The 14,280-nt window shown below is 41.5% G+C and overlaps 1 protein-coding gene across 1 annotated transcript in view; it reads right to left on the reverse strand.

Moving 5' to 3' along the window:
* LOC107190208 (breast cancer anti-estrogen resistance protein 1) overlaps positions 1 to 14,280 on the reverse strand; it is a 70,926-nt gene that overhangs the window by 26,344 nt on the left and 30,302 nt on the right. Inside the window, exon 2 of the mRNA XM_015578979.1 lies at positions 665 to 814. Coding sequence (XP_015434465.1) covers positions 665 to 814 — 150 coding nt within the window. The remainder of the gene's footprint in view (positions 1 to 664; positions 815 to 14,280) is intronic.

The raw sequence follows: 14,280 nt of genomic DNA on the forward strand, positions 1-14,280 counted from the left end.
TATGTAAGTATCCGAAGCCACAGATGAAGATCTTAGATCTGCTGCCTGTAACGGTGCAGCCGTGCGTCCTATTTCCGCGATAATAATGCCTCGTCGTGTCGCGGGATCGAGCGAGACGGCCTACATTGGGGGATGCTACTCCTCCCCCCCTTTCCTTCTCTACTCATACTATCGCGGATGAGCCGAGCGCATAATACCGAGCTGCATAAATAATGCACCGAGCATGTCTATGCGTCAGTTCACGTGGCCCTCGTTTCGTACGCTTGACAAACTCCATCGGACGTTAATGGAACATGGCTCGTGCTTCGCGAACGAGCCAAGCATATGGGGACCCCGGTGGAACACGGGCGTTTACGTATGTGGTCGTGTCCGATCTCATCGGGACTTGTCAAGTGGGCCAATTGAGGGATCACGGTGGTACCGGTAACTTGGGGTGGATTTAATGACGAATTCTTCGTGTACGGTCTGCGCCTTAAGGTGATTCATACGGGATTCTCTAGTCAATAAAACAAGTCGCCTTATAGCAATGGTGACTTTCAGCAATAATACAAGCATTTAAGCGTTTTAAGACCAAACATGTTTGCAACAGTCTGTTCACTGACGCACACCACTGCCAATCAGTAAACTTGAGGGACTGTAAAATTTCGTCAGGCGAAGCAATTACCTGTCTGCCTCGCAGGGCGCACAACCACCAACCCTCAAGACCGGCGGTGTTTTGTTCGAGTACGGTGAGAACATCGCCCTTCCGAAACGCCAATTCGTCGGGAGCTTCCGCTATGTTGTCGTAGAGGGCACGCGCCTTTACACATTTTTGCTGCAACAGAAGAAACAGACGAATTCATGCATTACTGTTCACAATAGAAAGATTAGTTCGAGAAGGAAATTAGGTAAGGAATAACTAATTAGATAAGTAATACTATATAGAAGCTGAAAAACGTTATTTACTTCTATTTTAAACATTACGTGATTACTGTACCATTTTCGAGATTCACTGGCTTTAGACAATGAGGTATTGTTACTGTTAAAGATCCAATTTTAATACAGACAATAATGGAAACTACATAATAAAACAATTATTGATTCATTCTTGTTACTACAAGTTGAATAATGGTAAGTGCAAATTAAAATCCATTATTTATGCTTAACTTCGCATACTTGCTACAATATTGGCATCGTTTCGGGACCAGAAATATTTGGGAAAACGAAACTATCGGTCTGGTACAAGTAAGTACATAGATAGCACAGTCACGTGGGGTTCAGCTGACCGACAATATACGATTCGTGTTGATTTATCTACTTGGGCGTGTAACTATCTTCAAGTGCGTACACTTGAAATATTATAGAAGTTACAAAATAAAAAGACAAAAAGCAGGGTTATATGTTCGAGTGATGCTAATAATCACATATTTAAATAAATTGAATATTTCTCTATTTAAGTAGTGGCAGTTTAACAAAGTGTACAAAATCATTGCCATTTCTCTTGCCGCTGTTTCGAGAACCAAAACCTTCCGACGAAGTTGTATAACGACCATTTAAGAGGAAATGCAAGTCACAATGGCTCGCGTTGATATCGCGTTGCGTTCCACTCGTATTCAAGTGAATTCAATTGAATCGCCTCGGCAAGATGACAACAATTACCGCGCCATTCATAATTTCGTGGCAAACAGTGATGTCATCCAACAAGTTTGACGAATATCAGCGAAGAAAAACGACGTCTTGGTGGTCCCCATATAAATTAATGTACACTGACGAGTAAACTCGGCATCCTCCAGGGGAAGAAGCAACGTAGGGGTAAGGGCCTCCTACCGCTTGATAAATTTATTTCAAATACTAAAATAACGTTAATGGATCACCACATTTAATCACCACAAATTAAATTATTAAAACAGTGAAAGTATTAAACAAACGTAAATCAAGGAACTTTCAAAACTGTTATTAACATATTCACGCCGACTAGAACTATAAATCAGATCGACGGATAATTACCGATTTCTTAATTACCACGTCCTGTCACCCGTACGCTTACAACGGCGTTGATAATTGGCTCGTAGTTTCGTCACTCCGATTAATCACGGTTTAACGACGACATTTCCGCCACGTTGAATGTGCGAGCCACGAAGACGGACGAAAGCATGGCCAGAGGTTTTAATCAAGAAGTAATTAGCACACGGCGGCTACGTGAGTGACTACGGCCGGCTACGCGAACGAACGTGATTGGAAATTAATCTGGGATTAACTTAAATTAATTTCTTCTGTGATACCTTTTACGCAAGCTGCTCCGTAATTTATCGCTTGAAATTAATTTACAATAGAATAGAAAATTGATCGATTTTTAAGATTTTTAAAAAGATTCCTGAATATTTTGTTACTTTCCTGGAAACAAAAAAGATTAAGAATTTAGACCATAGGTTCCCAAAGTGGGCACTACCATCCACCGGTGGACACTGAGGAGATTTAGGGGGGCATTCTCAAGATTCAAAAATTAAACGCACAACTAGACTTGGAAATTTTTATAACAGAGATAGTTTAACCGAAGGGGGCCCAAAAAAAAACACTTTGCAAAAGGGGCGATGAGTCGGAAAAGGTTGGCAGCTATGATTTAGACCCTCAAGATCCTGTAGCCGCTACTTCACGACGCGACAATGGTTCGTCAACTTCTGTATCCTCGAAAATCACAGTTAACCTTCGACATTGCTGCACGCGATGGATCGTTTTGCAAGAAAATCTCATAGACACTGTGCACGTATGTACGAAAACGCGTCATTAACTATGAAGATGTTGTCGTGATTTCGCTCGAGGCGTTATGTAGGTCGTCTGGTACCGTGTCTAGGATCGCCTAATTGCGGAGGCTCGTCGCATAATCATTTGAGCCGCAAGTATACACATGTATATATAATGTAACGCGCGTGAGCGCCACAACGACGCCACACGTTGACCCGATTCGGAAGATCACTTTAACCGTAGGAACCGTGCTCCGAAACCTGTCAGTTCGAAAGGTCGTGGAGTGGTGCGTGTGTACCTGCCGGACTGGCCCGATGACGTTCCCGTGGCGACCGAGCCCCCCTTTTATGGGGCTAGGCTGCATTCTTCGGCGACTTACGGGGCCCAGCTCACGACGATCGAACGATCCTTTTCAAAATAGGATCGACGTGTACCGGGGGTTTTGATACAAAGAATGACACTGCTCGTAAAACATCTTTTATTTACGAAATTCACGCAACTGAACATGATTACCTACTATTCTCTCCGTGTGATCGCACTTTATCGACCCCCCTTGTATTGTTGATACAAACCTTCACCATGTTATGGGATTTTCACATTCGCTTACCCAGATGTTAAATTAGTTTTGAAACAATAATAGATTGTGGAAAATTCAGTAAAGGCCAGAAAAATGGCGTCAAAGTCCGTTATACGGAACTCTGAAAATGGATATGATTAATTTTCTTTTTACAATTTTTATATTGTTGAATTCTAATGTGTGTACTTGTGTTTAGGGCACGGTATAGTTTATTGGCCTCTGCTAGAGAATAAAATGCATAATATTGTTCATTCACTGGTGAAATCTGTACTTTTTCTTTTCAAATTGAAATCTATATGTTATAACACAGTACAGACATTAAAAAAATCTAATTTTCATGTGCCAAATGTATACCAGATATTATTATCATTTAAGATTCGACTATAAAGCTTACAAAATCTCTTTAACTTCATTAATTGGTTACCCTAGCCATTCCAGCCAACAATCGTGTCCGAGAAAACGCAGACAAATGCGTAACTATATGTACCTGTTCCATTAACGAAACATGTTTCGGTGTCGAAGCACTGTCCATGGCTAATGCCAACGAAAGCCGCGTCGGCGATCGGCCGACCGGTTTAATTCGATTAAAATTTTGCGTTGTTGGCCCCCCGTCCACCAGCGAGCGGACGTTCATGCGGCATCATTGTGTCTTCATAATGCAGCCTTTGTTACGCTCCGCTCCGACCGAGCGACTGTCCATACCTGTACAAGCGCGGGTGCACCTGCACAAACATGCTGATGCGACTTCACGCCGACATCCAATGGGCGGGCGGGCAAGGGGGTGGGGGAGGGGGAACCACTGCCTCGTGTTTCAGCGTAGATTAGCACTAGAACTGCCAAAGCAATCAAAACTGACTGATTCGTAAACTCTTACAAAAGTTATTAAAATCTCATAACAGTGTACTTTTTGAGATTCTTCGAAAGTTTTATTGCAATATACAGTAGGTTAAATTCTTTCTGCCAAAAAGAAAACAGCGTTACAAGCTAAAGTACCCTCACGAGCAAACTCGGCTTCCGTTAGGGGCAAAAGTGGCGTAGGGGAAGGGGCCTTTAACACTTGGTATCGGGAATTACTGAAATTTATGCCAAATTAACATTTATTTCAACACTTGAAATAAATTTATCAAGTGCTAGAAGGCCATTTTCCACGTCAGTTTTTCCCCTAGTGGAAGCCGAGATTGCTCGTGAGGGTACATCGACATGCTTCGATAATCGTTAGGAACGCCTCTAGCGTAAATGAACGCGAAGCATCGTGTTATCCACGGCACGATCGTGTGTGACACTTCGTTATTCGAAACGCGGGCCACGTCTTCCCCGACATTCCCATTAGAAGATCCTTTGGGCATCGTGGATCGTGGCCCCCGGGCACGGTCTCGATGTCGGGAACGAAATTATTTCCTGCCTTCGCGGCGGGTGCCACGCATCGAAGGAAATGGCCTAATGGAACAAGTTTGCTGTGGGGAATTGAATTGTGCCTCGATGCGGAAACATCGGAGGTGGTGCTTCACGCGGGGCGGGGGCGTGATCCGTAGTGTAATCGGAAATGGGGGTGAATGTACGTGGTAGAACAAACAGTAGATGAGGAATGAAGTTTTTCATTTTCGAAGCAGATGTTTCTTACCATATGGATTATCGTAGTATTATATGATAGTAGAACGTCGATTTTTGGAATTTTGATTGTTGGGAACGCAGATCATCTTAAATACCCATTATAACAACCTTGCTGTATATATTTACTAATCATTATTTGTAATAAAATTTAAAATAACTTTATCATTAATCTTCGAGAACTTATGTACTTTCCAACATTAAATATTATTTGTTATACAAATATCTGCAGTAATCGGAGCATCCGCAGTAATACTCACACCTACCCTACGTAGAGCTACACCGTCAGGTTCACCGTGGAAATAAGTCGCCGGTAAGCGCGAGTCACCGGTGTACAGGTACAAACGCGGTGGTTGGCTGATGATAAATAACGGACCATTATCTCTAATGCACCGCGGTAAACTTACGGCGATACATAATCCACCAAACACCTGACCCGTGGTGCCGCGGAATGTTCCTGCCGATGGCGGAATTTAATATCGGCCGGGTAGGCACCTACTGAAATTCCGCCTCGATGAACGGAACTATATTTTCGAAACGATCTACATTCCGATCGCGCTCTAAACAAATATTTATGCGATCTGGGGTGCGGACGCGCGATATGTGTCCGGCTAAAGGTGTTGGGTGGCTCCTGGTGTATAACTTATAAGCAGTCGTATATACAGGGTGGTCCACTGGAAACGGACCACTTTAACCTTTAGACTGCCGACATTTTTTCATACAAATGTGATCTTTTTGCCACAAAATAGATGTATATATACATAACATCTGCATGCACTGAATTTTGTTAATTTGCTTGTCGTGTATTAATAGTAAAAAAGAATAAAACATGAATAACCAGTAGAAACATTATTGCAATACATAAATTTTAACCTATTTCCGTTTGCAAAGAACATCACACTTCGATCGTTTAATTTACTGTCACCCGGTATATATCGGTTCCAAGAGGAAGCGTGGGTGGTTCCTAAGCCAATATTTTGACACGAGACCACCGTCGTCTTTTCTACGAGATTGTACTTAAGTTAAATTCAGTAAAAAAAAAACTAAAAAATGACACTACACTAGAATACCACCTTAATGCTATCTAGTGTACGCGAGGCGTTCTGTGAAATTTTCACTACGTGACTTTACGACTTTCACCGTACCCTCCTACATAGCTGTTTTTTATTTCGCTGGGAAATAAATCCCAGGATTTCACGAGGATCACGAACGATAAACACGAAACGGAAACTCGGCTGAAACTAAACCAAACAACAGTCTCGCGAAGTATTTATTCGGTCCGGGGTTATACAGGGAATTACGTTGTGTTTTCACGCAGCGTATACCTTGTTTTCACCTGTATGGTGAGCTTTCGCGCTGTCGAGTTTCGGGAATTTTCAAGATTCATTTGATGACACGTACAGTATGGAAAACAATGAAAGGCATTATGTACGATACTAAATACTAAATAGACAGGGAGGAATTAGCAAAACTAAATTTATTAAGCGTAACAATAAGTAATCCACCGTATTTTATCAAATTCAATACTTATTCTGGAGCAAATCAGAAGCTTGTACTATATCAGTGATATTCGCCCTGATGTATCAATGGTCACAAGCATTTTGAAAAAAGAAAAGACTAGAAAGGTGTTTTAAATTTAAACTATATTACCAGTTGATTAACCCTCAAAGATCACACTACGTACATATATTGCTTACCGAGTCGACCACACATAGGTGGGCGTAACCCAGAGCGTTCTTTTGCCTATATCTCAAATATGTACGTAAATAAATACTTGAGTCACAGATATTTTCATAACACACCACAGCCCTAACTTCTCACTTTTTACCGTTCAGAAATGCCAGGTGTCTTGCGGATGGAGGACTGGGTTACCGTGACACAGTCTGGTGTTTGAGAGTTAAAAAGAAATAGTGGATTACTTATTAGTACACCTAACAACAAAGTTCGGATTAGTGCAACTATTTTATCCTGGATTGGCATAACTATCTATACGTTAAAATTTTTTTAAAATTCAATATTAACAAAAATTCACGATAGTGTCCAATCACCAGGGCATGTCCAACCACTGGAACATTTACCTTAGATGTCAACGGGTCGACAACTCAAGGAAAAGTGCATCGTCGGCATGGATCGGCTGCGATAAAGCAGCCTATGCGCGAGCACCGTCCTCTCGCCCGATAAGCGACCGGATTACACCGTGGGTATTACGCGACGACGAATATTTTACCGCGTGGAGCACGGCTTGATACCGTATGCAAAACGTTCCTCGCCCCCCTGCTGTTCGAGCCGAGTTGTATGTCACGAGGGGCCAGGAGTCGGTTTTGGGGGCGTTGTGTTTGATCGAAAGGGAGCACGTGCCGGATTTGGGACTGTCGACGACGACGCACAATGACAATGTCGGCGGCCATGTTGGTCGGGAGGTTATGCATTGAACGGGACCGCGGCGTGGCGAGCACGCGTTACTACGACCCTCGTTAAACAGGCACAATTTTACGTGTATATACTACTTCAGAGGTTCTTAAACTGTGGTCCACGAACCCCTGGGGGTCCACGAAATTATAAAAAATGGTTGCAAACAGTTGATTTTACGCAAAACTGTCATCTTTAGATTTTCATTTCGTTAATTACATTCAAGATATCACGCTAACATACAAAAGAAGAAACGTGTATCACGATTGAACGATTTCGAAATGGTGTCCCGTATTCTATAGAACTCGTGGGAAAAAGGGTGTCGTCGCCAGTTTCCATGGTATCCGAGCGTGAGGCTGTAAAAATCTTTGATTTTAATCTCCTTTCGGATCGCGTACGCCTCTGAAAACGCGGTTGAATACCGGCTAGACCTTTACAAAACGCCCCGGAACGACGCGACACGGCGCGACATAGCCACAAAACCCACGCAGCCACCGCGAAATAAGTAGCCTTACATCGATACATGGTCGGCGGGGCGTGTTTAAATGCGGGGAGGGTTAAAATCGCTTTTGCAACACGTGCCCTTTTCACCGTCCAAAGTGCTGTTCGCCGAGTGCCCTTCATCTTCGTCTTCGCTGTCGGGCACTTTCGTTGTCACCGTGCGTCCTCTGAACGATCGACGATCTCCCCTCCCCGTAATTAACTGCCTCCCCTCCCCACCCCTCGCCGTCCTCTAATTACACTCTTGGCCGACGAGAGCCCGCGGATAGTCGTTTGATTAGAAATTGAGCCTGGAGTGGTAACCCTATTGGCGGAAGCTCTTCCAGCGTTTTACCGAGGGAACTTCTTTAACCCTTCCCTATCATCAGACCTGATTAAGTCGAAATTTTCTAGCATGGAGTTTACATTTCGGGTAAATGCTTCGTAAGCTGCTATTAGGTGCAGCTACTATTGAAAATTCTGAAAAAAAGAGGGGTATGATTGGTTATTCAACTTTTGTAATAGAAATTATTTTTCGAAAAGTTGTTCTTACCAATACGTGGACAATTAAAAAGGATATAAAATTTATCCAAATTTGTCTTCGATATTTTTTGCAGTTTACGAGTTGCAAGCGATTAAGTGAAACGGGTTCTTCGGATAAAAAGAGTGATTTCTCCTTGGTCTAAAAGTAGCAGCAACCAAGTACGAGAAAATTCTTATATTGGTGCCAGACACAATTGTGCAAAGCTACAGAAACATCTGATTGTATAGTATCGCAAACATCCCTTGTAAGATGAAAATCAAGAATGAAGAAATTGCATTCGAGATTTCATTTTCGAGTTATTAATCCCTGAAAATACGGGGCGAAATAGGCGTAAAATACGTCTGACACCGACAGATTATTCTACTTGAGAGGCGGGCTGCTCTTCAACTTTTTCATGAATCGGTTTCATTTGTTTCATTTATTTCATTTTGTTTCGTTAATTAGTATCAGTAGGTAATTGATCGAATCTGCGTATTAGATGGAAGTTGAAGAAAATAGTACATAATATAACCCATTGCAGCGTAAAAACTAATTCCACGAAAAACGTGTTCACAAACAGCTCATGAGGTATATATTCTCGAGGTTAACGAAAATATTTTTCTTCCATTGGTAAGTAGCTGTCTAACATTTTTGGATCACTAGAATGATTTTTCGAACAAGCATTCATCGTAAATTTGAATTTTCTGCCGACTCATTGGTTTTTTTCACCAGTGTGGCGTTGTCGTAATAGTTTCAAGTGGAAACCCCTCGCCAACTTCCACAGAGACGTGTGCACGAGTGCTTTTAAGTTGGTAATCCAATTACAAGTAGGCTTATAAGCCGCTCCGACGGTCCGAAAACCGTGTAAGTGTTATTTGTGCGTAATGTTGAGGCTAACGAAACAGCGTAACCAGCCACAAATAATAGGATTTAAGTAATCACTCGTGAGGATGCGTAAAGGGGATTACCGCGAGTGGCGATTTTTCCGAAGATCGAGGATATTGTAAATTTGCGCAGCTGTAGAATAAAAATCTACTCGACTAGTAGTAAAAAATGATTCTAATAGACCTAATGACTATACGATCATTCGATAATTACCAGAGTAAAACACATAAACCACGAGTGTTACAACACCATTTGTCAAAACATCGTGCACGAAAGGATCGATGTTTCACGTAACGACTAGGTCCTGACAGAATTAATTAGAGTACCCCTCGTTGCGAGGGAAAAAAATGGAGGGAACGAGAGAGAATGGAAAAAATAGAGGAACGAAAGGAAGAAGGAAAAATTGGAATTCCTGACTGAAGCGGGACGCTAAAGCGACCACAGGGGGCATGGGGGAAGGGGGCCTTTTTAGTTCCAGCACGACGAAACAAAGCAGAAGCCATCGGAGAGGACTGATTAATGAGAGACGCGCGTGCAGAGACCGGCGACAATTATGCGACTCGGGATACAAACTGCCCACGCGTCGTCTCGTTCTCAATGGAGTCGCGTGTTATTTTCCTGGGAGAAAATAATCGTGAGAGTTACGCGTGGCCTTCCATTGATGAACACAGCTGTGGCGAAACTTCGTATTATTCGTGCCACGTTTTACCGATGCCACTCCCAATTAAGCCGCCAAAGAGTAGTTTCAATAGAAATTTTGATAGAAAATAAAAACCCAGCCATTTTTATGCAAATAAATTAAACCTATTATTTGGGAAGGCGCCATTTTTTTATTTCTCTAATTTTTTTAATTATTCTGGCACGGGATACAGCCATACACATACAAATTAAAAAAATATTTAAATCTGCGAATTATATTATGCTTTTGATAGACAATTGTATATCGGCTCAAGGTATGCAAAACTGTTAATCCTGCGAGATTAAAGTTATTCGAAAATCTGACGAAATGGTCCAGAGTCGATGGAAATTAGTCAAGAGCCTCGTGGCAATCGATTTTCATTTCACAGAGAACCGACGCCCTCGAGGGAGGATTTTCATGAGGGCCGGTGTTGCGTCTGGGAGACGAATAGATAATACTTAGCTGGCCGCTTTAAGACCGTAGAACCCGGCCGATAAGATCGTCAAATCGAGCTTCCGTCGGATGGGAATTGAATTATGTAAATTCTCCGGAGCTCCGCTCGTCTACGAGGACCGAAATTCTCGGCGATAGCATCCCCTCTATTCCGTATAATCTCGGATTCTCCTTCCTTCGTGAACAGAAGGTGCGACTAGCTTCCAGACCTAGCTGAATACCCCTTTACGTATTTAAATTATTTCATGTCCGGCAGTATGCTCGAGGACTATATTGTGCTGCCTTGCCTGAGTTCCTCGGATCAGACGAGCTTCCAAGAATATTCTTGGAATTCAAGGGCCATTGAATGTAACAACTTATTCGTGTTATTACGGGCACGCTCGAATTGGTCTGTTGCAAACCCTAGGTATAGTGTACGGCGCTTCAATCAGCTCTTTTTTAACTGAGAACATTGATTTTTATTTGACGAAGAGTACTATACTTTCCTTTTCTGTGAATGTTGCCTTGGAATTTTCATTCATTTCCAGAAATTTCATGGAAAGAAATCGATGAGGCGTGAAAGGGATAAAATGGTATTACGTTTAGTTAATAAAGGGACAAGTCAAGTGAAGTCGACTCAGACTATCGTATATGCAACAAATGGCTTGATTGGTTGATCGGTCGTTGACGGTCAATCACTGCAACAAGCCATTTTAGAATTATTTAGGGACTAACACGCTACGTGCTTCAAGAAGGAAAACAGTACTTGTAATTCGTTTACGCGAAACAAATCAAGGAATCAGATTTCATTGAAATAAAGTATTGCTATATAGCCTAAAGTGTGTATATTAAAAAAACGTAAATGACAAAAGATTTGAACTATAATTTTAACATCTTTCAAGCAATGTTAATAAGTACCTACTCTCGACTTAAAGTGGTGAATAATAATTTCTTTACAATTTTAATAAACGAAGATATAGAAGAAGTAAACCAACACACAAGGATACGTGAACCAATACAGTTGAATTAGATAATATTCGTTTCGCGAACGGTATAGAAATATTACGGACAAGGTGTTGTCAGTATATCATGGGTAATGCGTCTCACGCAAGATAAAGTACATACTTCTACCGTATATCTATACATCGGAATCTCCGTCGGTGTTCTTACAGCGATCTTATTGCACGGCGGGAGAAATTAATCCCGAAACCCACGAAATATTTTCTAATCGAGCAAAAACTCGGATGTTTCAGACATATTTCATTACTCACTGGTGGCACTGACTTATCGTTCTTCGAGAAGCAATTTATTTTTGTCCGAACTAAATAGATTTTGTTAATAAAAAAACCTCAAAATACGAGAAAGTAGAAAATGGAGGATGATTAATTAATACACCGTGATTAAATACCTTACTATCCAATAAATACACATCACAATGAATTTAGTTAAAAATGAATTTTATTAATAATCTCCTTAATATTCCCACATTCTATTTTCATTCGAGGTTTTACTGTCAAATAATAGACCGCAATACTGTTCAACATGTAAAGGGTGAGAAATATTCTTGTCTAGTATTGTAAATAAACAGTCTGTTATTATATCAGTCACTCTACCTTCACTTTTTACAGTGTCTAATTATTCGAGGGTAATCAGGAATATTTGATGCATCGTTATTCAGCTTAATTTCGCTTGCTGGAGAGTGTCTACTGAAGAAGTTACGTGTTCGTCTCTAGCAAATTCTGGAGATAAACTAATTAAGTCACGGCAATAAAGGTGCTGAAATCGAGCACGTAGAGCACGATAATTGAAAGCACGGTGATTAAATCGAGGCGTCCGTCGCGTTTCTAAACACGGCTACGGGGGTTCAGCCGAGCATCGATATTGAAATTATCGCGTCTCGTTACATGTACATGGTGATAGGTGACATTCGATTATTATTAGCGCTGGGACATATCTACAGTTAGCAACACATCATATCACGCATTTGTACCAGCGATATAGGGGGTGGGCTGTGATTTGTAGCACGGATAAAATAACAAGTGATTTCGTATGGTATCGCCCGGAAATGTTGAATGCAATAAAAATCTATTGTGTTCGCACCTTTGATTTGTTCTCCTCTAAAGTGTGACTTGATACACTCTGGCTCTGGGTTGCAAATTTAATTCAGTAAACGAAGTTTAGTCACTCAGAAAAGTGTTTGTTCTATTACCCGAAAAGCCCTTTATCCGAACACTTGTGTTTCTCTATTAGTTCCAATATGGAAGACTCTACTGTATTTATTTACTCGAGGGTTATTACCATGCAGAACAAAAGTGTTAATCAAACGACCGAATTGCAAATATCCGCCGAAGGAATAACGATTTTCCCTCTCGGCCACGGTCCACGGTGACACGTTATTCTCTGAAATGCAGGCAGCTGACCATGCTAAATGGGCCAATTTGTCCGCGAGCTTGCAACCCAGTTTCGAATTGACTCTAGCACGACTGGTTCAACTTGGGGACACTCTATTTTTACGGAGCGTCTTTCCTATGAGCCGAGCCGCGTGCTAATGCACCGCCATTAACCGCAATTATAGCACCGTAACTATCTAGCCAGCTACGATAAACGAGAATTTATACGCTCGAAACGAGGATAGGTGCTGGTTCTCTTTATGCCAACGATGATGTTCCACTTCCATTTCGACCACATTACGCTACAAAGTTGAACTGAAACGCGTGCGGACTGATTAAGCCAGTTGCTTGAATGAACGATAACTGAACGCTCTGTAGAGGAACGTAATAATGACTTCTTGGAGTTGCGTTCATAGACATAAGTATGAAGAGTCCATGGGCAAAGACGACCATAATCCATTCCAAACCGAGACTGACATTTTAGCATTATGTGTTCGAGCTTACGAAAAGCTACCGAATTGTAGAAGAATTAAATGAAGAAACGAGCACAGTCCAGAAAAATTAAGAGCCAAAGAATCCTCTATTGGGACAAAAACGATCAATGTCACATTTTATCCGATTCTTATTAATTTTGTACATTGTTGAGAAAATTTAATTTAATGTCTGTTTAATTCGTGTGCTTATTCCATTCAGGAATATTCATCCAAATAACAGTAAATTTTTTAATATGATTCTCCCCTAATTCCACTTAAATGTTCTGCGTTAATTTTTGTACGGCTGTTCTTAGTGCTTTTAGAAATCAATGACGTAAATATTCGTCCTTCGATCACTGGACACAGGATTAAAATCACTCGGTTATTCGATTACGAGTCGTGGGGTGACCGACAATCGATTTCCCTTGAACTGGCCAATGATGCCCCCCATAAAGATGCGTCGAGGTGCAGCGGCTCGCATGCGCATCTTGCAAGGACCCTTGTGAAACAGAAAGGGGTTGTCGAGAGAACGTGAAGGCTTTCAGGACGAATGGATAATCGGGAGTCCTTTCGCGTTCTATCCCCCTCATTCCCGAGCAATAAAAGACCCGAGTCCTCCCGGCGGAGAGTACCTTTTCGTGCCCACTTTTTAAACGAGGGTGCAGCCGAGCACGCGGAGAAGGGAAAAAAAGAAAAAAAAACCGCTGATCTTTCGCTACCTTCCAATGAAATATTTAACAGGTTCGATGGCTTGCAAATACTTATATCTTCGCGATTACCGCGTTTGTATCGATATTCTGTACCGAACAGCAATACTAAGGGGGATGGCATCCCTTACACGACTCTCCAATTTTATGGTTCATAGATTCGTTTGTAATGGATCGTTGCAAAATTGATATAATTGTCTTTAGATCAAAATCAAACCAATAATTGAATCTAGTGGTTCAACTACCTCCTAACATTTCAATACGGTGTCACACTGTCATATGAACATTTGATCTATCGATATTTCTCCACCTAACTATCGACTTTACTGTGTACATAGCGTAATAGTTAAAATTATTTAATTTAACTCCTATTTCCTGACACACTGCCTCCCCCCC

Source organism: Dufourea novaeangliae, unplaced genomic scaffold (genome assembly GCF_001272555.1).
Source record: "Dufourea novaeangliae isolate 0120121106 unplaced genomic scaffold, ASM127255v1 scaffold168, whole genome shotgun sequence".
Classification (NCBI taxonomy): Eukaryota; Metazoa; Arthropoda; class Insecta; order Hymenoptera; family Halictidae; genus Dufourea; species Dufourea novaeangliae.